We start from the raw sequence: 27,641 nt of genomic DNA on the forward strand, positions 1-27,641 counted from the left end.
CATGAAGCAGAGCTAGTACAGTCTGTTTATGTTTTCATTAAATGGGTTTAATCCAAACCTCAATAACCCAAAAAGAAGGAAGACTGTAAATAATGAGAAGCTAATGTGTTTATCACCGGACATTTCAGTAACAAAAAGCTCCATGGCTCCAATAAATAGACAAAAATATTTGAATTTAATGGGCCTAATATTTAAATATTTGGTTTATGTTTGGGCGACATCTGTGAAAATTAGCACACCAATTAGCAAGGGCTTCATGCGCTGAATTTGGTGTGTGAAGTGCACGGCTGCTCTACAGACTTTGTTGGTAAAGTACCTTACCTCTAGATGCATTAAAACAAGTTACAGAGGAATATTCTCTTATAGTCTCTTTTATACAGATTTGTCTTGGTTTTTGTTTATTGCAGGCAAACGTCCACTGAGATTTTCACATTTTGAGGACCGACAACATCCAGATGTTTAAACATGCTAAACACACCAGGACTTGGCTTCCGACTAAGATTCTTCTGGATATACCTTGCGACTAGTAGTGTTGGACTATAGAACGAGTCATGGAGGCTCTGTCCATGGTCAAGCAGAAGGGACAACCAAACTCATCAAAGACGCCACTCACCACAATGACCTTTTCAGTACAGAAGGCTGAGATGGACATGAACGGGGATGAGCCCTTGAGGAACACTGATGTTAATGCGGTGTCTCAGGCGAATGAGATCTGTGGCAAGAAATGGTTCTGCCAATCCGCAGAGATTAAACGGCGTTCCATATTAAACCAAAACAGTAGTAATATTTATTCTCTTCCACCAGAACAAGTCTGTGCTTCACAAGATAACACTGTGAAAATGGGATCTACTCCAGATCTTCCCAAGCCAACATGGGATTATGAAACTGGAAAGTCTGTAATCGAGAACGCATTTGAGAGCCAAGAAAGATGGAAAGTGGAAAGTAAATCTGAACGGGATCTAAATGGATGCTACCAGTGTAGATATCCATCACCAGAGGACGACCACAACCCGTTTGCATCAGATGTTCAAATAGTAAACAGCCATGATGTAGATACAGTAGCGCCATCCAAAGATGTCACATCCTCCACGTTACACCGCAATTCCCCCTGCCCTCACCGCAAGAGCTCCACCACATCTGCCAAACCCCTTCCTGTTCCTTCCTCATCCAATGGAGGAGCTGAACGTCCTCGGATCATCAAACACAAGCCCAGTTCTATCACTTTTGCAGATTATGACTGTACATCAGCCCTCAACCAAGGGGTTCACGAGAGCTCTGATTGTGGTGAGTCTTCCTCTGAGGAGGATGATGACGATGATGTCTTTACAGAGATGACTCAGATCAGTGAGATCCTTCCTGGCTGTAGACACAGGAGAACTGTACGTAGGAAAGGAACTGTTGGAGGAGGAGGAGAACAACATAATGGAAATGGAGACCCGGACTCCGAAGTCAGGCTCGGTACCTCCACCGGCTATGAGGCTGAAGAGGAGAACAGTAGCAGGGAGGTAAATGTAATGATTAATCTATCATGCATGGCAGTGGTCACCAACACTCTTCCTGGAGATCTACCTTCCTGCATGTTTCATCTCCAACCAAAATCTAACACACCTGTTTTGATTAGATGCTCAGGTGGGCAGGATTATGGTTGGAGCTAAAGTCTTCAGGAAGGTAGATCTCCAGGAACAGGGTTGGTGACCATTGATGTATGGGATTATTACTATTTACTACATGGCCCAGGATGCTGATTAGCATTTTTCTTTTAAATATATATCAGTTCCACGTACAGTCGGATGCTCTACAAGACTTCTAAGGCCTTTACATGCCTCATCTCTATAGTTAGCACAGAGTATGCAACAATAAAAAGTATGCAAAACTAATACTCGACTTGTATTTTAGCTAGATTTTAATGGATTTTTTTTCAATCATTTTCATTGTCATTTTACTGCCATTTAACTAACAACTAAAGAGAAATTGTTCTTTCTACAAGTATATTGTTGTTAGCAAAGAGACTGTAGCACGAACTAGCAAGGTGACCAAGCTAGCAAGTTAGTTAAAATGCAGTCTGGAAAACAAAACCCAGATTTACGCACTACTGGTGTGTAACCCTATTTCTATGTACATTATTTCTGTTCTGTGTATATATGGTTATCTGATATGGGTGCTTACTAGCTAAAATTAGCTAGCTTGCTTGCTGTCACCTGTTCAGTGTGAACCTAGCAAATTACTCATGGTTCTGAAGTGTTTTTTTTTTTTCTACATGGTAAATTTGTTATTGTTAGCACAGTGTATACAGTGTGAGCTAGCATTCACTAGTTAGCTAAACACAAGCTCCTTTTAAAGGGCAAAGGGTCCTTCTTAAACCCTCCCCTGTTTATTATTGTTAGCAAAGAGTCTGCGGTGTGAACTAGCCAGCTTTAACTTTAAAAGGCAGTCTGGAGGACAAAACTCATACTTAATTACTACTAGTGTGCATATTTCCATGATTCATTATATGTGTTCTCTGTCTATTTTGTCATCCAATTTGTGTGCTTAGTAGCAAAAATTAGCCTAGCTGTCTTGCTGTCATCGGTTCAGTGTTAAGTTGGAACATTGAACCGGATATGTTTCTGGAGCGTGTTTTTTTTTCTACACAATTAATTTCCTAATGTTAAGTTCTCCTCTTCAAGTTCATTATTGTTTGCAAAAAATTAAAAATAAAAAAAAATAAATAAAAAAAATTAGCTAACTAGTTTAAACTCAAGCTCATTTTAAAAAGTAGAAGTTTCTTTCTGATTTATTATTGTTAGCAAAGAGTCTGTACTATGAACGAGCCAGCTAGCAATATCCATTATCCATTACCTGTGTTCTCTGTATGTTTTGTTATTTAAATTGAGCACTAGCTAGATTACATCAGCCTAGCTAGCTTGCTGACAAGTTACACTCGACGTGATTTTTGAAGCTTGCTTCTTATTTATAATAATTATATCAGGGTTGACAACTTTGGCTTGAGATTTCCGAATCAAGCGACCTTTTTTTTTTTTTGCTCTGTGGGAATGAGATTTAGGGGGGGAAATGTGCGCAACGTCATACATCACTTTTTTTGTTTTGTTTGACTGTTTCTATTTCTTTCACATGCCCGTGTCTTCGCTCTCCAGTGCCGTCACTATTTTTCATGAAAATCCCCATGAAGTTTTGTGACTTTTAGTATGAACATATTAGCCTTAAGGTTATCTATAAGCCAGTGCGTTCCAAAACGATGACAAAATTCATACTTAGAGGATATATGCATTTAAAATGGACAGTCAAAATGTGGTTGGTTACAGGACCGAGCCAATTCCGACTGGTCCAATCAAGAAGTTGCGGGGCTTCATCGGTCTAATTAAACCCCTCGATACTGACAGGAACAAAATCATGTGAGCAGATTTGTTGATATGCTGTATTTTTACCTTGGCTTGATATTCCATTTGGCGTGTGAAGTGTGTGTCTCACGCCAATTGCATGAGAGTTGGCAACCCTGATTATATACACCGGCGATGCCAAAATCCCCACCTACTCACAGGCTAATCAGGAGAACTGACAAATTCTAACACTGTAACGATAGAGACATATCAGATATCAGTGTACAGTCTCCAAAACAAGACCAGACCGGTACGCATTTATATTCCATCATTTAGTAAGCTTTTTTGCTGGAGGCTATTTAACTACACATTAGTATCTCGATAGAGTACCTATGATGTAAACACAACCTCGGTCTCTGTTGTAAAGGAATTCAGTAGCTGTGTCCCTCATCTCCTTCGTCTCCTTCTGTCAAACCAGATGACTGTATTGAGCAGTGAACTACGCCTTCCACTACTTAATCCCTTAAGCTGCACCAGGTCCGGGAAGATTTGTGTCTTTTTCCCAAACCCTTTCCCTGACCTGATGATTAGCAATCTGTGACCTTGTTCTGCTCATTTTTACTGTAGTGCTTTAATGAATAATGGGGCATGTATGCACGGTTTAGGGAGGACTCTTGTTTAAAACAAAATACAGATAAGGTCCCCAGCCAGAAAGCAGAAATGAGGTCAGACAAGCAGATTCCAAGTAGCACATATTTTCTTTATGGACACAGGTTATATAAGGACATCGGTGATTCTCTTTGAGTCTGTGTTTAAAATGGAGCTCATGAGTAACACAGATGAATGTCGAGGCTGTAACTGTGATCGATGTGCTGGATGTAAAAAAAATTAAAGTCAATTCAAATGTCTTTTACCAGGGATAAAATACTGATGCGTTGATATCCTAGCACGCTAATTTAGCTCTATTTATGAATTATTATACTGTACTAAATCAACTAAGAAACCGATGCACATTGTCTAATTTTTATGTTCAGTTATATAATTTACATTTTCTCAGAGTTCATAGTTGAGTTAAATATGAATGAATCCAAACTTTCTGACCAATCAAAATCGAGCATTCAGGGGCACTGTGGTATAAATCCTGTATGATATATTATAATATACTCTTTGGCCATTTTTTAATAATTTTTTAAAATTAATAAAGGAGCATCTGTGAAATGACATGTTGGTATAAATTGCGTTTTAATGTTTAATGTCATCATTTTGCCTGAGGGTGTACGAACTTTTGCTCTTGACACTATAAGGGCTGGAATCAAAGCAACTTATTGGATCGTGTTATTATTTGACATTTGCCTGCATGGTGTTCTATCAGTCCATCATTTTTTTTTAGAAAAGAACTCCATCAGTTTCGATTTTCTGCTTCACTTCTTTCCACTGAATGGCTGTGATGGTTCAAAACATCTTCACAATGATCCATTTTTTTTTTTTTTTTTTTAGTCTTAAAGCAAGTACAAAGTGGAAAATTTGTCCAAACTCTTATTTCACCCACAGTACACAATGCAGTGCGAACACTGGAAAAATAATATATATATATATTATAGACGCTATTCATCTGGGTGTTTTTCGAATCTTTTTTTTTTTTCTGTTCGACTCCCAGTCCTGCTTTCTTCCGCACATGCTGTACTCTCTCCTGCTGCTCTTTCTTTGCTCATACCTGTTTTAAAAATGTGTGAAAGAATGGCATACCTTCCACAGACACGTTGACCTTGCCTTGTTTGCACCTACTCCAGACATTCCAGTGCGAATCACTGAGTACTGACTCTTTGTTAGAAAGGAGCTTGAATGTAAAGGATATGTTGTGTAAGATCAGTCTGACTGACTGATGCTGGGTTTCTCAATAGTACTATTGTTGGTGTTGGTATTAAGTTACGTATGAAATTTGGAGAAATCGGGGTTTCACAGAAGTCAGGGTTAAAAGGTTTCACCGTGTAGTTCTGTGTGGTCACCATCTGAGGGTGCCATTCCCAAACAGTAGGAATTGAAAACAATATCCTTTGAGACATAAGGATGTCTATATCAAATCAGCTGATAATAACATAAAGACCCATTTTCACCCTTGATGTTTCTAATCGAGTAGAATTAAAATGCCTGACCCGGATGGCGCTCTTTTTGCGAAGCATCCTGAATGACTTCATCTCCTTCAAATCTTCCATGACCCAGATCTGATGCATTTAAACAAGCACGTAATGGCTGGTGGCCTCTTTTTGGTGCATCTTCCTACCTCTACACAGCGTCCTGACACTCTCAGTGGGTGGTATGGCCATGGCTGGCAGCCCAGACCATTGCCACAACCGGCCACTTAACTCCTCATTTACATGTCAAAGCGCCAGCAGTGCGGTTTCCAATGTGGCTAATTTGCAGTGATACAGTTATGGCCCTCACTCATTCTGTCCTCTTCTGAAGATAACAATGATGACTTGATCTGGAGGGTTGACTCATGCCAACCCTGTTGCCATGGCGAGTGTGTGTTTCACGATCGACAAGCCTGAATAGGGGGTTGAAATGAATCGAGGCTACTGTCTCAACTCCGAGGATGAAGCAATGCTAAAATTCCGGTCATTCCGTACAAGAAACGGACAGATTCCGAGAAACGCTTTGTGTGGCTTTTGTACTGTTTCTCTATTTGCCTTCAGTTTGTGGAAAAGCTTGACAGTGTGCTTATTGATTGCTTTGTATTAGAACCACCCAGGTTACACGTTTCATATGATTTATAAAATCGGTGGTTTTTGTTTTGTTTGTAGAGAAATCTGATTGGCCGATCGGTCGAAACTGTTCCGTCCAAAATCTTCGACTGTGACCGCACCGCAATGAGCGAATTCTGTATTAATGCGCTTGTATTGTTTTAAAACAATAAAACTGTTACACTGCCCATGGAATACCGTAAAATCTTTGTCGATGTTTCTTCACACCAAAGCTTAATGTTAACAGACTTCATTGCGTAACTGAAGAATCGTTTATTGCGAATATTATTATTACAACAAATTAAACGACTTATTAAAGACCGTATTTGATCGTATTCCTTTTGTTGACGTCCTTCTTTGCTTCATGTCGTCCCTATAACACCTTTACCTGGGATAAGATCACCGCAATTCAAGGCCTCGTGTGGCTTATTGCTTTTTTTTATAAAACTGATTTGGTAGAATTCATAAGAGCAAGAGCATGATGCGGTCGAGATTTGGTCAATTTTATACCAGCTAAGTCAAGAAATGGTTCAAACATGAACCCAATCCCTAAGCATGATCTTAACCATTGTATGCTTCGTACAACTTGAGTCATGTGATTTGGTGTGAATTGTATTTATTGCTAGAAAACAGCAAACAACACTCCTTCATTCTTAAAAAAAAAAAAAGACATTAATTACGATTCCATCAAACGTCCATCTAAGATTAACCAGGTGCCCCAAGCCACTATAAACACGTCTGTTCTGTTGTCTAAGTCAAGGGCTTGTTGGTTAGTCTCATAGAACTAAGACAGAGTGACGCTAACTTCTTGACAGAGGTCAACTCGAACTCACCCTCACCAGCTTTGACCCCAGACCACCCTGTTTCTCAAAGATCAGTCTGGGCCTTCGCCAGATTTTGGTCATTCCTGCTAGTTTTAGCTTGAGCAAGCTACTTTCGCCTGCTGAAGGTCAGGCATCTGACCCTTGAAGAGAGCCTGCTCCCTGTTCAGATTGCCAGATCAGGTTCTCATGGCCACACAACAAGCATGGCTCCTGTCTTCCATTCGTTATTAAGAGTCGCCGATACTGCCGAAAACATGCACCAGCGTCGAATGAATCCCAGAGAGCCTGTAACCGAGATGTTTTCTCTCGTTGAAGTGAAATTAGATTTCCATTAAGCGTCCACGTGAGATTTTTGCAACCTTTTATGGCATTTTATGTACAATTAGAGTCGCCACAAGATCAAAACGAGTCAAAGTAGGTGAGTGTTTAACTGTCACCCCCCTCTCCCGCATGTCCACTCAAAGGGAAGCCCTGTGTTTGGGGCCTAATTGGTTATGCCTCTTAACATTGCCACATTCCATGGGAATTTACAGGACTTGTAGTCTCAGGATCTTGACCAAGCCTTGTAGCTCAGCTGCCTCTGACAAATGCATTCCACTTTGGCATGACACCCATCAAAAGCATGATTGTGTATAGATGAGAGCAAGCATTGACGGGCGGAGAGCGCTTTGCCCCAGGGCTCACACGAGCATGCTCACCCCCCCACCCCCAAACAAATTCCAGGAAATGCTCAAACATCCCTACTTGTAGCATGTCCTTGAAACTAGACTATTGTGCGATCTTCCTTATAGTGAGATATTTCATCTTCTTTCCTCCTTGCTTTAAAAGAGAAGGGGTCAGCCATGTTGATTTATCACTTGGTGACTGAAGTAGCTGTCTCTAATTTATAGCCACGGACTCCCCAAACACAAGCGATGTCTCTATGCTCGATGGGGGTAGTCTATTTATACCCTTGTCTGCGGGTGTCTAGAGAGTAGTGAAAGCAGTCAAGGGAGGAATGCCAACAGGCTATACGTGGGCCACATGGCAGTCAGCAACTCGCTGTTTGTTTTGGTTTGATCACATTTCTCTACAGTGTTACCTTATACATCTACACGGCTAATCTAAGATTCAAAACTTTGTTCTTGGCAAGGGAATAAAAGGAAAGCTGAAAGACTCCCTTGAACACCCCAAGCAATAAAAGGACACTCTTTTAATGTGGTTTTCCATCGTAAGGATTAGGATTAGGCAGTAAAAGTATTCCTGATGTATTCATACTTCCTTCTGCCTTCAGGAGTCTCCGCTCGTCCTGCTGTCTCCCTGGTCCGAATCCATGAACCAACTCATGAAGAGACTGGACCAGCTCAATCTGGACATTGAGGAAGCCCTGAGCACTGGCTCCTCCCCCTCGGACACACCCTGCACTACAAGGAGGCAGCCAATCAATGCTAAAGCTTTCCACCAGGTTTGCAACCGTTAAACTCTCTTTCACTTTTTTTTTTGTTTTCATATAAGACCACTGCGCAGAGATTTATATTGTTTTGGAAAGATTCACGGAAATGTATTCGTGTCAAGGGGTTTCTGGGAAAAACCTAGCTCTCCCTTTCTCGCGGAGGAGAACAGCCAACATACACACCTTCAAAAACTCAGCTATGCCTCTCGTGATGCCCAGTTTTTGACACAAAACCATTATAAGCATCATCAAACCATTACCAAAACAATGAACACTAATTCCTGGAAAGAGATTTCTTTCCAAGAGTAAAAGAGAAGAGAAAACCTTGGGGGAATGCTACACAAGATAAACATGGTAAGAAGGTTGTGGATCAGGTGGTAGAGCGGGTCGTCCACTAGTCGTAGGGTCGGGGGTTCGATTCCCAGCCCACGTGACTCCACATACCGAAGTGTCCTTGGGCGAGACACTGAACCCCAAGTTGCTCCCGATGGCAAGTTAGCGCCTTGCATGGCAGCTCTGCTACCATTGGTGTGTGAGTGTGTGTGTGAATGAGACACACTGTAAAGCGCTTTGGATAAAAGCGCTATATAAGTGTGCCATTTACCATTAAAATAAATTCTAATATACAACAATGAATATGAGTGAGTGAATGGATTCAATTTGGGATCTTTACAACATACTGTGTGATACTTCAAGCCAGAATTCTGCAGAATCGCAGCGACTCCTGGTCCTCAGTATGACTATTTTGAAGCATAAATTGCAGTGCAAATCACATTTTTAAATCATATTAGTGGACAGATGGGGAAGTCCGGAATGAAATGTCTCTAAGCAAGTTTCATATGTTCTTTTTTTTTTTTTTTTTTTTTTTCCAAATCAAGAGCTGCTCCAGTGAAGCAAAATACACCAGTGTGTGTACAGAATCCATTTCCTTTTCCATTTTTCTCTCAAATTGTACTCTATAATCGATACCGTCAGTCCCTGTGTTCTGGTTATAAGGATACTCTATCGATCGAGTCATTGCTTCAGTGTGTGTTTCAGTTCTAATCGATCCATATTTGCTTTGAGAGAATTTCTGTGACTTGACATATAAACGTGTGGATCCATCATTGTCTCAAAAGCGCAGTGAAATCAACGCCACGTCGCCGTTATTAAATCCTCCGTCAGCTGTAAAACGACAGTATGCGAACGCCGTCCCGTGAAAGAACCGCTGTGGAGGATCGATGCAGCGCTCGAGATCGTCAGTGTTCTCGCCAAACGTCGCTCACAAAGCCAGTTTCGGGTCACAGGTCACGCTTGCTTGAACTCGAATCGATTACTGGAGTGGTATGAAGCAGAGATCGAGGTGCATTACGCAGCCTTTGCTCAAACAGGTGGCCTCATAAAAGCTGTGCATATAATTCAACAGCACAGATACCGACAGACATTTCATACACTTTCGTTTTCAGTATCAGCCCATGGAAATATTTCAGATGCCGAGAAGTGTTATTGATATTCACCCCATGAGACTGTGTCTGGAAGGGATGTGACTTTTGATATCAAAGTGTGTCGCATTCCTCAGTTGCGCCATTGCATGTAGACATGGTGTCCGTTTTTTTTTTTTTTTGCAATGCCCTCAGATGACATACTACAGTCTGGTAAAGATTGCACAGGGCCGCAGGGACTGAGACAGAGGTCCATTGTGTTGTCGAGCTTCACCACTGGGAACTTTCAAATCTACTTCTAAAAAAACCCACATTGGAGCTTGTGACACGTCCAGCCCATAAACCAGACTACAGAAGGAAACAAAAGTGGCTTTTGGTTCCTCATGAGTGTCCGACAAAGCGGCTGTTCTTCAACCAGAGCTCTGTTGGTGTGTTTGTGTCATTCTGTCCACTTGAGATGCTTTGAGCGATACATGTCTCAGAGCCACTCTGACTGGCATTACTAGTTCCCAGCAATCTTAGGTCTATTCTTAGAAAGGTCATATTCACCAACTTTTTTTTTTTTTTTAATCTATTATCTGTTTTTTGTTTTTTTTCCTCTCAATCGAATCCTCAACGTCTTTGGCTCTGGCTCTGGTTTGGATTCTTTCCCTCGTCACTGACCTCTGTTCTGATTTCCTCTTTCCCATTCCGAGCCCTCTCCAGAGTCCATCCTGTCCAAACCGTCTCTGTATGTGGTGACTGTGGTTCTGCTGTCATTACAGAGCACAACAGCGTGGGGAACAGAGGGAAACCAAACCCTGAACAATAACAGGATCGCAAGAGGACCAAGCTGGAAGGAATGCCATGGCCAGGATATCGTCTTACCTAACTCTTCCTCTGTGACCAGGGCACGTCCCAGAAAGACAGAGGTAAGCCGATGATCTCACGTTATTAAGATTTTCCTCTCTATGTGACCTTCGTAACAGTGCGTAGTCGGAGCAATGTCCTGGTCCTGTCTGATAAAATAATAATATCAGGAAATCACATGGTGTCGAGGCATTAAAGTATCATCATGTGGTGAATTAAAGCTCGGAAATATTTAGTTAGTGGTCTAACCACGATTTCGCACTAGAGAAGAATTATGAATGCTTGAATATTTCCAAAATCTGCCACACAAAATCAAAGCCCAGTCCGTGTAAATACAGGGTCAGGGTCAAAATTATGTTCTGACTAAAAAAATCGACATCGGCCTGTTGACGTGGTAACAGTTTCTATGGCGCCCATATTTATAAGTCGATTATAGCTGAGTATAATTGATCGTTTTTTTGTAAGTTGGTAATCATTCTAACTTAATTACTCATAATGAATCATTTTTATCAGCTGTAATACGCCATAAAGCGTAACCACGTGCTGTAAATAACGTCATGACAGCAATCCGAGTGTCACGGTTTATCAAATGGCATTTGCGCAATACTCATTAACATTTATGATACATTATAAACATTACCTTACAAGCGCTAAATTCCAAATCAATTACACAGACACATATATAGACACGTTACTGCATTTTTGAAATCCTAATTATGAATAAAAACAGTTAAACGAACATTTTCCGTATTGCGTTACAGAAATAAACTTTGTGAATAGTGTCTCACAAGCGGCAGCAATCTTTAATAAGGAAGCGTTTAATATTCGCATCTCAGCGTCGAGATGTTTAAATGTTTATCATTGCTTTATGATTGTTAACGAGTATTTCAGTTGCTTTATAATCATTCACAGGTCATAATTAGTCCCGAAGGTTGTTCAGTACAGCACACGGCATTCTAACCAATAGTGACACTTCAGTCACAAGGAGATTATAGTTGCCGAGACATCATTCATCGGACATTATCAGAGGCATGATTAGGCTTTTATTAACATGAAAACAAGGAAGTAATAAGGTAAAAGCACAGATTTAATGATTTATGAATTGTTCCAGCGAACAATGAATGAATCCAGAGCGACGGTACACAGACTTATTTGCGAGGGTTGTGTAAAGCCAGCAGGGTTTGGATTTTAGAGCGACTCATGTGTTTCTCATAGCCACATTTTGGATCCGTGACCTTTTGTCGTTCATGTCCTCATACTGTCGAAGTCCGGTGATAAATGAAGGTCTGTTTTCAGAGCTGGAACGTATAGTAGATTGTTTTACCTCAGTGAAAGGGAATTTTGGAGAGAGAGAGAGAGAGAGAGAGAGTATACATAAGTGGATTAATGGCTACTACTGGTCCTTAGCAGCGGCATTTTATGCTAAATGTCATTTACAGATGCAGCACAGCTTGTAAATTTCAGCTGGAGGATTCACAGTGACTGCATGTTATCTGCTTTGAGAGGAAGGAAAGAATGAAGCAGTGGTGAAACATTTAGCCAGTGTCATGCGAAGCCAAGTCTGTATTTGCAGTTTGCGTTACGCATGTGAACGGATCAAGAATCTGCATTAGAGAGCATTGAAGGCTTTGCCAGATCTGATATTTGCAAGAGCGTAGAACATTGCATTTCATGCATGATATGAATTTACTCTTCCCGATTATTGATGTCTATTGAAGTAAAAACGCCACTCTGAAACACGTTAAATATGTTTATATCGAAATTTCTGTCATGTATATGTCCTGATTTTGGTGCTAATTTGTCGGTTGGTGCCGCATTTTCATTATTCCTGTGAGAAATTAGCACTCGTGTGCCATTCTAATGTCACAGGGGGGACATTGTTCTTGCTAATGCAATTTAATAGTGTAAACAGGAATCAGTTTTCACTGTTAGCTGCTAAACAGTGAAAACACTCACCTTTTCCCAGCGACCTTCAATTGTCGGGAAATCCAGCGAAGCATAGTAGAGAGCTTGGAGCAAACACTGGACTTATAGCAATTTAGCTAAATGACATAGAGTGCTGTGGAAAAAGTATTTGATTTCTTCTGTTTTTGTGTATATCTCCTACTAAATAGTTTGAGAAATTAAGAACAAAATCTAAGATTAAACAAAGGCAACCTGAGTAAACACAAAATACAGTTTTGAAACGAGTAGTTATGAAAAGTTATTTATTGAAGCAAAAAAAAAAAAAAAAGTATCTTATTACTGCCAGCCCTGTGAAATTAAATCGACACTTAAATAGAACCTTTTCAACAGCATGAAGCTGGTTAAAAGGTCTTACCCGGTAACACACTCCAGAGTTGATCGGAAAAGAAGTTGATTGAAATACATCAGTCTGGGAAGGGTTACTAAACTATTTCAAAGGTTCTGGGACTCCAAAGAACTACAGTGGGAGCCATTATCTCCAAAAGGAAAAACTCAGCACAGTAGTGAACCTTCATAGAAATGGCCGACCTTCCAAAATTCCTCCGAGAGCACAGCGACGACTCATCCAGGAAGTCACAAAAGAGCCAAGGACAACATCAAAGGACCTACAGGCCTCTCTTGCATCAACAAAGTTCACTGTTCATGTCTCCACTATCAGAAAGATACCGGGTAAAAATGTCCTCCATGGAAGAGTGGCGAGGTGAAAAATACTGCTGACCCAGAAGAACATTACGGCTCGTCTGAATTTTGACAAAACACACCTCGATGATCCTCGAACCTTTTGGGAGAATGTCCTGTGGACTGATGATTCGAAAGTGGAACCGTTTGGAAGACAGGAGTCCCGTTACATCTGCCGTAATCCAAACACCGAATACCACAAAAAGAACGTCATACCTACGGTCAAGCATGGTGGAGGCAGTGTGATGGTGTGGGGATGCTTTGCTGCTTTAGGGCCTGGGTAACTTGTAATAACTGAGGGAAACATGAATTCGGCTCTCTACCAGAAAATCCTAAAGGAGAATCATGCTGGATTATGATCCAAAGCATAGGACTGAGTCCTAGTCCTAGGAGTAAGTGAAAGACCGATCTCCATTAAAGATCTAAAACTTTTTAATATGAGATACAAACAAAAACATAAGAAATCAGATACTTTTTCACAGCACTGCACGTATTTGTGCTCGGTTAGCTAGCGATCTACGTGACACTGACGACAGTATTAGCATGAAAGTTGAAGCGTTGGAAGCTGATCTGTTTGAGCAGAGTGTATAGATGAGGATGTGACCAGGTTAAAGGACTAAAGCACTGCTGCATCACTGTCTTCATGTAGAGCTGAAGCAAGGGCTAAATAACAACAACAAAAAAAAAACAGACACCACTATCAGCAGGGAGTCTAAAGGCATCATCGGTAACACAAGAAACCGGTAAGCAAAGTGAAAACTGACTAACATGTCGATGAAAGTAGTTTAAAAATAAAAAGGTTAACTCAGTAATCCATTACAAAATAAATCTCAGAAATTCGTCACAAAATAAATATTGGACTCCACTAAAGAGCTCATGCTAATTATAAGGATTCATATGCAAAACTCAGGATCAAGGACTTTCGCTAGGTTTTGAATATTAAATGATCTATAATTTGGACACTCATCGAAGTAGTTCATAATGTAGAATTAATTATACATTGTTTATGAACAATTTTTTTTACCCAAACACCAATCTACTGTACATAACAAGCATCACCTTTCACTAGAGAAGTTTAACCATTAAACCATTAATAAGCTTCAAAATGAATAACGGAATAATGACTTGCTTGTTACGAAAGGGGTTATTTAAAAATGACATTTGGAGTTGAGGGGTACTATTTAAGTTCCAGTATAATTGATTCTAATAATAATAATAATAATAATAATAATAATAAAAACCAGAACTTACAGTGAATGCAGTCAGTCTATCTATCTGTTTATACTCTGTGGGAATTTTACACACCACAGAGTCATGCACGTTTTGTTTCTGGCCACCAGAGAAATCCAGTCCTTGTGTTGATGTTACATTGTGTTTCCCCGATGTTGTTTCCCGGCGGCCCTCCAGGCAAGGAGCGGGGTAAAGGTTAGGCCATTAGCAAAGCTACAGAGTTTACAGCTGCTTTACTTCCAACTCCTTTTGTCACTTCATTTCAGTGCAAAGGCTTCAAAAGCTCTCAGCCCCATGTTGTTTCCCAAACACTATCAGATGAGCAACGCTGAGTCTCAATGAGCACGATATCTGTGGGAATCCGGTTCTTTTCCGTTCGGCTGGAGAGCAAGTCCAGATGTGTTTGTTTAATCTTGGAATAGCTGAGCAGCGTGGCACTGCTAGGTAGGTTTTTTATTTGGTGCATGGGAACATGGCTAAAGATTTCTGGAAAGCACTGAGGAGGCCCACTGGTGTGAGAGTGTGTGTGTGTGTGTAGGTGTGTGCAAGCATTTGTATTTGTGTGTGGCAGTAGAAGAGGGTAATTGGCTTGGAGGGAGTAATAGAATAATTTGGCTTTGGGCCCTCTGAAAAAAAATCAAAGTCTGGTTCTCGAAGCTTAGCAGGTCGCCGAGCTCCAGAGCCGTTTCCGAGGCTGTGGAGCGAATGGATTGGGTCCACCACTCACGAATGAGAAATCTGAAACTTTTAAGGCGGAGCACTGAGTTTTTACCAATTCTAGGTTCAACTGGATTTACTTTACACAGCCACGTCTCACACAGAGCCAGAGTGCTTGCTATCCAACGCTGTCTAACGTCAGTAACTGACTATCACTTGTAGTATTTGTGGTAATAGTTGGCTCTTTTCAGTGCCTGTCGGGTGTCAGTGTTAGAGGATTGCGACTAGCAGGAGAAGAAGTTCCCTGAATGTACTGAAGCAACTAAAACTTGTTTTTTGTACATAAATTTTTCTAATTACTGCGTAATCATTTACGCCAATGTCTGCTCATCTTCTACAGCTCTCTCTCTCTCTCTCTCTCTCTCTCTCTATATATATATATATATATGCCACAGTTTGCACTTTCTTTCTATCTATCTATCTATACATATATACACACATATATACATACACATATAGCCAAAAAGTGCTTGTTAACATGAACGTGATTCAGGTGCAGGTAGTCATGTGACAATGATGCAATGGGGTGCAGTGACTGCTAGGAACTGTAGTCCAGAGTTCCTTCCCTCATATCCATGACAATCATCACTGGGCTGCACAGAAAATAACCTTGTGTTGCTTTAGCCACAGTTTGAAATCATTTGCATTCAGGCGATGGTTTGAAACCGTGATCGGATTGGAAACAGTCCATTTCATTTAGCAGCTCTGATTTCGACCACCTCCACTGCACATATGTATGTGCTTTACGACGGTCCTAACTTTGTTGATTGAAACATCCTGTTTCATCCAAGGCAACATTGTTTGTCAGTAACCAAGATGGTCAGGGTTAAGGTGTGTCTGGAGTCTATGCCAGGAACACTGGGCACGAGGCGGGAATACATCCTGGATGGGATGCCAGTCCATCACAGGGCATCATTCACATACTCATGCACACTTATGGTAGCGAGTCCACCTACTATCATGTTTTTGGGAGGACGATGGGAGGAAACCAGAGAACCCTGAGGAAACCCGCATGGATATGGGGAAACATGCAAAATATGATGGAATTGAAATATTTATAATAGAGATGCATTTATAATAGACACAATGGACAAGGGTCTGGTAGTTTTTGTTGTTGTTGTTGTTGTTGTTTTGTTTTTTTTTAACTTGGGCAACGACGTCTGTTCGTATCCACACTCAGATTTCCGGTTGCATTTGTTTGGAGCTTAGTTTGTCATGGTCCTTTTTTCAGTTTGCTGTCAGATTATCTCAGGATTTTGTTAGAGTCTCTCATCAGGTAAGGGATGTTCTCTGCAGTCTTCCACACTTAGACCAAGAGGTTATGTCTCACCAAGCTGTCACCAGCTTGAGGAGGTTTTAACGAGCGTAGGATTGCTGTCTACGGTTGTGGCACCAAAGTGGACCACACTCTGTCTGTCCCCAGCACTTCCTCCTTGGCATCTCCATGCGCTTGGAACATATTAGTCATTCAGTCCATTTCAAATGTCTGGTAGTAGTAAGTCAACGTCACCGGACTGTTCCACTGTGCCACATTTTCAAGATCTTCCTGATTGCCCTGATTTAGTTCTACTAGACATTTTAATTACTGGAAGTCTGGAAAACTTGATAAACATCCAGTTTGTATGTCTGAAACAATCCTTAGTTTACCTCCCTTGTTTCCTTACTCAAATTACTCAGTCAGTTTGGTGTTTGCATTTGTTATTGGGAACTCCAATAGCCAGGCATTTGATTCTTCACAATTTGCCTACATTATGTTGAAATCCAAGAGTTCAAGACCAACAGCCGGTCCGTATCAGACTGTACAGAGTGTGTATGTTAGTTCTCAGTCCACCTGCAGGTGTGTAGGGTGTGGAGAGGAAAGCAGCTCAGCTGGATGGGGATAGATTACAGAGCTGAGAGCAGCTCAGGAGGCCAGGATTTGTTCTGCTCCAGTAGAAGTTAAGCTTCAGTGCTGGCCATGGGGCCAACAGCGCCCCTGCAAAGTGACAAAACCCTGCTGGGTGGAGAGGTCGACCTGCTGGACTTTCTCATATTTTCTCTCATTACTGTATTTCATTCTCTGGTTTTTTTTTGTTTTTTTTTTGAATGCGTTTTACAAAAATATAGAACGTATATAATGCTAAAATAAGCTTTGTACAGTATTCCCGTTCTGTACTCTGGACAAGAGACGTACAGATTGTCAGAATATTGGCCTTTCTTGTGGTACGTTAAGTATCTGTGCTTGTGTTGGTGTTATAGTGGTTTAGTTTTCCAAGGCAGGCCAGCACTGGAGCGTTCTGTGTCAATAGTGTGTCTAAACAATTTTTGTGTAAATGATATGTGACACCCATCCTGTGTAGGCATGTTGATCATGAAGTCATACAGAAGAAACAGATTCCCTCCTCATCTTTTGACTTGGACCGTCCCCTATATGTACAGTGGAATTCTTGGAAGTGTTTGCTCAAACACACACCGGATAAATGAGTAGTGTTGAGTGTTGACAGACGAAGCGTGATGTTTCATCTACATGAGCATGTGCATGCTTAGGACCAAATCCGTGACACGATATGTCGAGGATCTGGATCTCTTATGATGCATACACTCATATACGTACATAAAGAATGACATGCATACTGTACACGCATGGTTTAGTGCTATGCGATCCTGTCACGGCCATCGAGTGGGCTGGCACAGAGCCTAAAACCTGTCCTAAATAAGGTAATCTCTTACCCTGCTAACTGATTGAATGTGTAACCTGAGGTCATCAGACAGGCAGCACATAGGCTCAGGCTGTTCAACTCCACAAACACATATCTCTCCTAGTTGATTTCACCTGCAGAGGACTGTGACAGTGAAAGATTCAGGTTTCTGCAGAAGTGCTCATCCACACGTCTTCCCCAGGTCGTCTCTGTCATAACACATCCGAGGCTCTGTACTGGGCTCAGCACTTGACTGCATTCTATTCGAGTCCTCTGGGTGGTTGGTTCAAAAAGCTACCTCTTTCCCAGCTGTCTAGAAAGTATAGTATGATAGATGGAGCTTCGACTAATAGCCTCAGCAAACCTTCCATCAAAGTAGCTCCAGTAGCCCCTTAAATTTATAACCAGACCAAAAATGTAACAGCAGCTAAATATAGAGCTGTGCTCACACGAGTTTCATGCGGGAGGAGATGAAGGATTGTTTTACTTGTTTTCCTGGACCGCATCTGAGTTGGTTGAGGCCTCCGGGTGCCTGGTAGTGATGTGTCGTTCATGAACGACTCGTTCATTTTGAACGAATCTTTAATATGACTCGGGAACAATGAGTCGTCTCAGAGAGTGAATCGTTCATTCGTTCATGCGCTGCAACATCCCCATGGGTTCTGTAAAGGAAACAGAAATGATCAGTTCACTTCTCGAGTCTTCAGGTTCGAGTTGTTCGATCTTCTGTTGACCGCCGCATGGGCAATGCACCATGCAATACCAGAAACAGAAATTAGTAGTTCATCTGTCGAGTCTTCTGGTTCGAGTCCTTCGTTCATCACGTCACAGCCCCGCTTCATCACGGGATGAACGAATGTCTCGAATCCGAAGACTGGAGAGGTGAACTAATCATTTCTTTTTCCGGGGAACAGGCGTGACAAATGTGACTACTCGGATCGGGAGGTGAACTAACAGACCGCGTAGCCTTAAGACCCAGTGAAGCAATTAATTAATCGTTTCTGTTTCTCATAATTTGGCCTTGGTTGCATTAGCCTATAGTTTATTTGAAAGTTTATTGAGTACTGGATGAGTTGGGGGAATTTAACATTTAACATTTTAATTATACTCTGCTGAAATGAACGAAATGACTCGAAAAAAGATCCGTTCGTTTTGCTGAACGCGATTCAAAGATCCGAGTCAGTAAAATGATCCGAACTTCCCATCACTAGTGCCTGGGCCTTTTGGTCTCTGTGTTTTTTCTGCCTTCCATTTCTTTCTCTCTTACACAACCAGTTCTGTCTGCATTGGCTTTCCCTTTACACTTTTGCTTTGCTGTTTTTTTTGTTTGTTTTTAAAAAAAAATGACCATTCTGCCTTCTCTTGTACACTGTAGGCAGTAGTGGGCAGCTGCTGGCTCAGGACAAAGAAAGTAAAATGGGAAGGTACAACTTGCTTGGTCACCGTGTGACACATTTACTGCAATCATTCATTCATTTTCAGTAAGATAATGACTGCGGAAGCAGGTGGGATTAGTCAACCTTTCTGTAGGAGTGGGTGGGATTGGTCAAACTTTCTCCAGGAGTCAATTACATTGATTAGAATTTCTTTAGGAGTGAGTGGGATCACTCAAACGTTCTGCTGGAGCATATGGAATTGGTCAAACTTTCTGCAGGAGTGTTTGGGATTGGTCAAACCTTCTGTAGGTATAAGTGGGATTGGTCAGACTTTCTGCGGTAGTGAGTTAAATTTCTGCTGGAGTAGAGAGGGTTGGTCCAAAAAAATGTTTGTGGGATGTTTGTGGGAATTGGTTAAACATTCTGCAGGAGTGGGTGGAATTCGTCAAACAGGAGCTGGGGGATCGGTTAGTCCTTCTGCTGGACCACGTGGGATTGGTCAAAGTTTGGGAAAAAGTAGAATTTCTTTTTTTCAAACTTTCTCCTGGAGTGGGTGGGTTGGTCAAATTTTGTGTGGTTGTGGGCAGGATTGGCCAAACCCTCTGTAGGAGCAGGCGGAATTGGTCAAAATTCCTTTGGGAGTGGGCAAGATTGGTCAGACTTTCTTTGGAGTGGGTGGGGTGGGCTTAAAAAACAGTCCTTCACACACCTCTAGTGTGAGAATTTCCAAATATTATGATATTCTGCAGCTCCATTAAACATTGCCTTTCTCTGGGTTAAGGATCAGCACAAACAGCCTGGACTGAGATGACAAACTGCAGGAAGGGGCCTCGGAACACCTTCCCTGTGATTCAAGTTATATCATCTCAGGAATTTATTCATGGATCTCTGGTGTGGTTGGGGATAGACAAGCTGGCCAAATATAACAATACTAAGCGAATTGTATGGGGAATTCCACACATAAAAAATGTTTCATGGGGCACGGGGTCTAAGAGCAGAGAGAAAGAAGAGATATAGTAGAAGGCCATATCAGTGTTTTGATCTTCATGAACAAATCCAGCTCTGAACAGTCAAGTGCAGTTTCGCACACCCTTTGGACAAGTCAAGTTTATTGGTTTGTTTTTCTTTTTTTTTTTCAAGAAAATGTAAAAGTAGGCACTGGAAATCCACAGGGAATGCTAACTTTTGCACTCAGTCGTATGCACAGTCTGGCAGTTTATATTGGCAGGTCTGGCAGATGATATTCTAGTAGGAATTCTTGCCATTATAATGATTGACCCTTACCCATCGGCCTCTCTTTCCTGCCGGATCGATCGCTCATGCTTATCCTAAACAAACTTGTCTGCACTACGCCGTACACGTCAGGGATTTGTTTTCGTCACAGAAATTTCATTTTTTCATTTTGTCACATCACCTGAAACGAAAGTGGGTTGAACTAACCCCATCAATAAAAAAAAAGAGTTCTTTTTAAAGCGAAAAACATTGAGATGTTTGTTTGTTTGTTTGTTTGTTTTAGGTGTGAACGCAGGACATTCCTCTGCGCATGACTTGTACGTAAATATGTGCATGTGCTGCTATAGGGTTACAAATCCTACAGGAATTTGACAGTCGAGTAAAGGGATAAAAAAAAAAAAAATTCAGGTTGCGGGTGAAAAACAGGACTCTTGTGGATTAGAAACACAACCCCGTCTCTAAACAGGTAGCGCTTGCCGTCTGGGCTGGACCGAGGGCACGTTAAATCATGCACGCCCAGGGTCAGCTCACTGATCTACAGCTCTGTGGGAGAACGTGGTCAGGTGATAGCTCGGTTCATAATGACTGGGGGCGAGTGTTATTAATACGTGTTAAAATGTTCAGCTCATGGAGCCGAGAAGAATTTGCAAAGGCAGACGGTCTAGTCTGATCGACTTTTAGACCCCTTAAAGTGGAGCTCGGCTTTGATGGAGCGCAACTCCTGCTACGCCTGTGCTTCGATTTATGCCGTATGGGATCACCAGATTATAGTGTAATCTCTATACATTTAATCAGTAATGCAATATATGATTAATCCTAGTTTAAAGACATTACTGTATCATTTTAACGCCAAAACTGAGAAATAATGCTTATTCAAATGGAAGGCTTTTAATACGTCATAGTTGGGGTAAATTAAGCCTTTTCTACATTTCTATATCAGTGTTAAGAACATCATATTATAATGAATAAGTTGAAAAGTACTGTTTAAGGATGTACGTTGTTCTAGTTACAATATGAAGCCGAAGGAAGAGTGAAACACACGTTTGCTTTGCAGGTGTGTGTAGGCGTGTGGTGAACATCTAATAAGAAATCTAGCTTGCTGTGGTAATATGTAAATAATAATAATAATAATTTTAAGAAACTTTTAATCATTTTGAGATAATGAAACATAATCTTGGTAAACATTCTCAATAGTAAAACTTAGTAAATAATAGACTTTTGAGCTTAACTGGCAGAAATTGATTCCTGCTCATTTAATACCTGCTCTTCAGTTTATTAATCTGCACTCACGACCACAGGCAAGAAATCACATTCCTGCTCCGAACTTTTCCCCCCAGCGATTTTCTTGCTAATTTATTATTTACTGGCCAATTCCCCTCCAATAATCAGCTCTCTCCTCTCTCGGGAAGGGTGAAGTCTATCACAGCCTTCCTCCAAGACACGTGAAGCCGACCAGGTGCATCTTTTTGAACTGTTGCTCACGCAGCATCATAGGGTGGCAGAAGCACTGTCTGCTCCGTTCTGCATGCATGAGCTCACTGATGCCCACGACTGACTAGTGTCACTGTGTTTGACAGGGAAGAAAGAGTACGCCGCCCCTATCACCCAGAGAGCACGGCCAATTTTGCTCTCCATGGATGGCTGTGGAATTATCAGGATTTGAACTTGCAGTGTCTGGGTGATCGTGTGAACGCTTTTCTGTTGCACTACTCTAGAGCCCTTGCTGGTGCTAAATTAAAGTATTTGCTTCGAGTCCGCCCTGTATTTCTCACTTTTATGTAGAAGCGCCCCAAGAATGGATATTCATAAAGGAGGACTTACAAAACAGCATGCTATGACGCAATCCTCCCTAAACCCTGTTGTTAAATATGAGGATTGCATGAAAGATAAACCTTTAGTAAATCCAGGTCCAAGTCTCACATCCTAAGACAAGTCTCAAGTCATAAATAAGTCGATCTTAATCGATTTTGCAAGCGTGATGTACCGGACGTCCGATCAAAGTCCAAGTCCGGGGCTTGTGTATTACACCAGTGGTTAAAGCAGGGATACATGTGGGCCATACAGATGGATGTAAATATTTGCTACCTCGATTTCCTTGGTTTAAACAAGTCTGTAGTTTGCTTCATTAGCACGGTGAAAAATTTACATTCCTATTTCTAGGAGCCGGAGAAAGAGATATTTACATGTTTAGGAAGAACATTTACTGTACCAACATGGAAAACTGTTACTGGGAAGAACCTAAAGAAAACGACATGACCAAAGAATGGGGGGAAAGAAACAGAAAGAAAACTTAATAAAAACACTGAAGTCCTCAGTAGCAAGTGGGAGAAAATATGAAACGTATATATATTCTTTAGGGAAATAATCTCGATGGCGTTAGTATTAGCGTACTATAGTATTAATATCGTTTGAGTAAGGAGGATGCGAACCACTGAACGTTACGTTTCTATAGTATCCAGATGAGAAACTCAACCGTGACCAACTGTTCTGTCTCTTGTTTCTAGATGTCAACGAAGAGAAGGCATGGCGGCGCAGGTAAGAACCGGCTTTCTTACTTTAACTTCGGCGGGCTGTGCTTACAGATGTCTTTCGACAACTGGTCTTAGCGTAGAAACCATTCAAGTTGATATGTCGGGTTCAAGTAGGAGTTTTTTCATCAGGGTTCCTCAACCGACGGCTCTCGTTCGAAATCTAAAACCGTTAGCGGTTAAAAGGTTCCTCGATGGTATTTTCTCACAACTAGTTTATCCGTGAGAGACCATGTGTGAGAGAGAGGCCATGTGTGCGACACAGTGTTTAATCACATTACATGTATGGTGCGAGGCGAACAGAGCCTGAGCTTTCTCTGACATAATTACATTACATCCTATAAAATGTGCAGATAAAGCCTGGATGATGGTGAACTCAAGATGGAAACAAGTTTCAGGCTTCAAAACTCATACTGTGAAAAGTTCTTTGGTTTATGACTTGGATGATCGGTGCGCTTTTCGTTTGGTTTTTCTCTGGAATCTGGCTCATGTCTGGGTTAGAAAGGACAGACAGGGACAGGTGTCTGTGTGTCTGGAGTTTAGAGAATGAAGGAGCACGTATCCTCCATTTATAGGCCTATCTCAGCGCACTTGCTTGGTGTGAGGTACAGTTTACATGTGTGTGTGTGTGGGGCGGCATACCAGAGCATTGTTACTGTTATGGCGATTTGAAATATTTGGCGTGGCATGATGTGGCCCAAGGGGGGCAGCTGCGTGATCTCGACTGGGTGTTCTGCGATGCCATTTCGGGCTCAAGTTGCTCTGTCACATGACCCCCGAGGTCACGTAGCAATGTGGCACGAAGGTACATTATGGCGCGTTGACACGTCTCACTTTCAGTCTCACGTCAGTCCTGTGTGGCCTGAGTGATGGCCGGTTTGCACCGTGCAGGCAACAGCAGCAACAACAATGCGTGTCAAACTCTCAGACCGAGCATTACGTCATCCTGGACTAGCCTGGAGTATGTATTCAAGGCTTAAAGGATCACTGACATTTTAGTAACACTTTAGTTAAGGGATATTGTACATACCACATTTATAAGCAATGCTGGGGGTCACATTGAAGATGTTTTTTTTTTTTTCTTCTATAGTCTGACTTTGTCATTGGACGAAAGTGAGAAGAAGCAGTTATCGGAATATCATTATGTCCTATATGTGTTTTTTTTTTTGTTTTTGTTTGAAATAATTACCTCGTTATAAGCTATTTGCAATGCTATTTGAAGGTCTAATGTAGGGACTCTTTAAATAAAGTACTACTGATAATCCTGTGGAAAAACAGCGATCAGATGGTTATCGTCGATTAAGTGGTCGCCATGGTGACTACGTTGGGAAGTTGTCGTTAGAGGGTAAATCATCAAAATGACTTCATTTCACAGCGTTTATTTTGGAAAAGTGTTTTACCATGTGTGGGATGGTGCCGTTATCCGTATTAACTGCACATACTTTGGCCTGAAAGCCTCACTCGGTGTCACAACGTGTTACGTTCAGCCACGTGTTTCGAATCGAACAGCCACGCTAATGGCAAAAAAATAACGATGATGCCATAAAAAGTCCAAGCCCATAGAGTTTGTGGCACATGATATAAAAATTCCCCTCTCATATTTTACTACTGAGCCATAGAGGCTGCATGATGTCAGCGTGCACTGCGGCCAGATGGCGAGCAGACGCTCCGTAGCACACTAATCGTCTCATTACAGCGGTGCTCTACAGCGAGGGCGGTGAAATGTACAGCGAAGGCTCCAGACCACAGTCGGAGTTACTTCGAGGTCGACCATCGGCGGTTAATAATCGGCTCTAAAATTAAAATATGGTACATTCTTTAATCCGACATAAAGGCTGTTATTTAAGCTCATGCATTATGTAATAGATTAAGTTTGTGGATGAAAGCCAGGACACATCCAGCTAGTGATTTTAGACATTTAGCTGCCTTTTTGTCTTGTTTCTTAATCATTTCGGCCAAAAAGCGATTCTGTTGTAACTCTAACTCTTGTTACAGTTATATTTACCAACATTATTATTATTTTTTTTTGTCCATGGGTTGAGTATTGGACGTTTTCCATCCATTAGATCCATCATATGAACGCTTTTCAAGCCAGATCAGTTTTTTATTTATTTTTTTAATGTTATATATATATATATGGTGTTACGGCATTACCTCTGACTGTTTACCTCTGCACTGACGCTGGAGACTCCTTCCAATAATATTAAATGAACAGCTCCTTACAGAATACACACACTGTAAATATTACTATTAAGTACTTGAATATAACAAGTTTGGAGTTCAAAAATTTTGTTATATTTAAGTGTATTTGGCTTGAAGAAATTGATTCATCAACTTAACTTGAAAACTTTAAGGTAATTAGTTTCCTCAACTCTTTCGAGTTAAGCGAACTTATCCGGTTTTACGGTGCACATTCTACTATAAGTCGTCTATAAACCATAATGTATCTGAACAACTACACTATTATAAATCTGTGATGAACTTTGCAGCCAGAGCTGCTAGAAAATGAATCCACACTGTCTGATCCATTAGATTAGAAATTTGTGGTACAAACAGTATCAAGACATATAGTTTCCAGAATGTAAATAATTATTACCTATAATGTTATTGGCGTGAATAAGGAATGAAGAGTGGAATATACGTGATGAGAGAAAAATTCTTTCTAGTCATAAAAATGGATGAACATTTGTAGTGTTTTAGTCCAGACTTTATAGTAAACATAGGCCTTTACCCTGGATGTACCACCATGTAGTTCAACCTTTATATTCATAATATGACTGGACATCGATTGAACCTGCTTTTCCATTCCTGCCAGCTCATGTCTGCTTCCAGCGTCCAGCCCGTGGGACAGGGTCCCATAAACAGATGTCTCTCTGATCCCATAAAGGGACATTAGCTCTGAGGCGAGTTAGCGCCAGACCCCTGGGAAGAGGTCGAGAACAAACAAGACCCAGTGCGCTTTTTAAACTCTCAGAGAATACAGGAGCCCTTCTCATCCGCCAAACCCCCTCTAGAAGGTTAGATGTTTGATCTCCGGCTTCAGAGATCCTGGACGTTTTTCTGTCTAGACGTAGCCGTTATCGATCGGCGAGCATTTACTGTCTGAAGGAAATTAATTATCTGTTCTTTATCCTGTTGGAAACATGGTTTAAGATACAAAGGGTCTACTGCAGATTCCCCAGTGCTCATGTTTAGGAAAAGGAAATGGACAGAAACATATGGAAAAATACTTGATCTTGTTGACCCTTACCATTTTGTGTGTGTGTGTTGTTTGTCTTCTTGGATATAAACAGAACTCCCTTGCTAAAACCCTACGCGGAGAGACACTGGAGGAATCCGTTTAACATGACTTAAAAAGATGCAGCAATTGTTCAACCGTCCGGACATTTATTTATTTATTTAATTTTTTGATGATTTAGAAGCGATTCATGAACACTGGACCTCTTTTTTTATTTTTTTTATTTTTTTTTTTATCAATCTTTTATTAAAGCTATGTGTAAATGTGTTCATAAGCCAAACGAAATTCGGATACTTGCCAGATTTATTAACATTTCAAAAAAAAATTTAAGCTCCATGAAGAGAAAAGTCCGTCGAGAACTGAGAACAACAAAATGAGGACTAAACCGTGAAAGCTCAGCCGTCGCAGCGCATCGGCATCCACAGACACGTATTAACTCTTCCTTCTGTTATAGGGTGCCATTATTTTTGTCCTAATTGAATGGCCAGTCCTACTTGTCTTATTTTTGTTTTGAATTTTGTTGGTACACTATTTAAAGTCGGTCAGTCACCGTTGACATTAGTGAGTCTAATTATATGTCAATTTACACAACCTCAGATGCTCTTGCAAGGATACGAACGCTTTTAACAAACTTTTTTTTTTTTTTTCTTTTTTACATATCGCATTTCTTCTATAAATTCTCCTGTGAATGGCTTATGAATAAATTTGTTCGGCGTCCGGTTTCATGAATGATGCCTGCTGACCTGTAAATCGAGAAACTGTAAAAGAGCAAACGCCAAATGCGTTATGCTAATGAACTAGCACTTGTACTGATGATCAATTTATCATGATCGTGTTGCTTTGTTCAAGGTGAAACAGATTAGCCAGGGTTTTAGCGTTCATGAAGTCCATTCAAGTTCATGGTGCTCTGTTATGGACTGATGTCCCATCCAGGGTATATTCCTGCCTCATGCCCAGCGTTCCCAGGATAAGCTCTGCATCCAGTGCGATCCTGACGAGGTCACAGTGCTTACTGAAGATGAATGAATGGTGCATTAGTAGAAAAAAGCTATACTTAATTTACACATGGACCTTAATGTTTAGGAAAACTGCTTCATTTTAAAAAGTATTACACAATATTTCTTTGTAATCTATTTGTAACCGGACTGGTGTTATTTATCATTTTGCTGGTTTTCAGGCTGAAATGCCTATTAAGCTGATTTTGTCACGCAGACCTGGCAACCTTGGATACTACAATGTCCCGGCATGGCTATAACGCTTTGGGGGGTATGTGCGCTCTATTCGTCCTTGCTCCATGTGCGTATTAATAACCGGTAGCTCTCTTTGTTATGATAAAGCTCACCTTGTCAGACCTCCCGTCTCACAAAAGCTGACATAACTGAAAAGCTGAGGCATGGTGCCCCAGAACTGTCAC

The 27,641-nt window shown here is 41.1% G+C and overlaps 1 protein-coding gene across 1 annotated transcript in view; it reads left to right on the plus strand.

Annotated features, from left to right (window-relative positions):
• The first annotated feature begins 422 nt into the window (after nucleotides 1–422).
• Nucleotides 423–27,641, plus strand: part of stard13b (StAR-related lipid transfer (START) domain containing 13b) — a 94,501-nt gene continuing 67,282 nt past the window's right edge. The window contains exons 1-4 of the mRNA XM_053687143.1: nucleotides 423–1,505; nucleotides 8,156–8,326; nucleotides 10,500–10,646; nucleotides 22,966–22,996. Coding sequence (XP_053543118.1) covers nucleotides 552–1,505; nucleotides 8,156–8,326; nucleotides 10,500–10,646; nucleotides 22,966–22,996 — 1,303 coding nt within the window. The 5' untranslated portion in view covers nucleotides 423–551. The remainder of the gene's footprint in view (nucleotides 1,506–8,155; nucleotides 8,327–10,499; nucleotides 10,647–22,965; nucleotides 22,997–27,641) is intronic.

The sequence above is a fragment of the Ictalurus punctatus genome, chromosome 17, assembly GCF_001660625.3.
Source record: "Ictalurus punctatus breed USDA103 chromosome 17, Coco_2.0, whole genome shotgun sequence".
NCBI classification, from domain to species: Eukaryota; Metazoa; Chordata; class Actinopteri; order Siluriformes; family Ictaluridae; genus Ictalurus; species Ictalurus punctatus.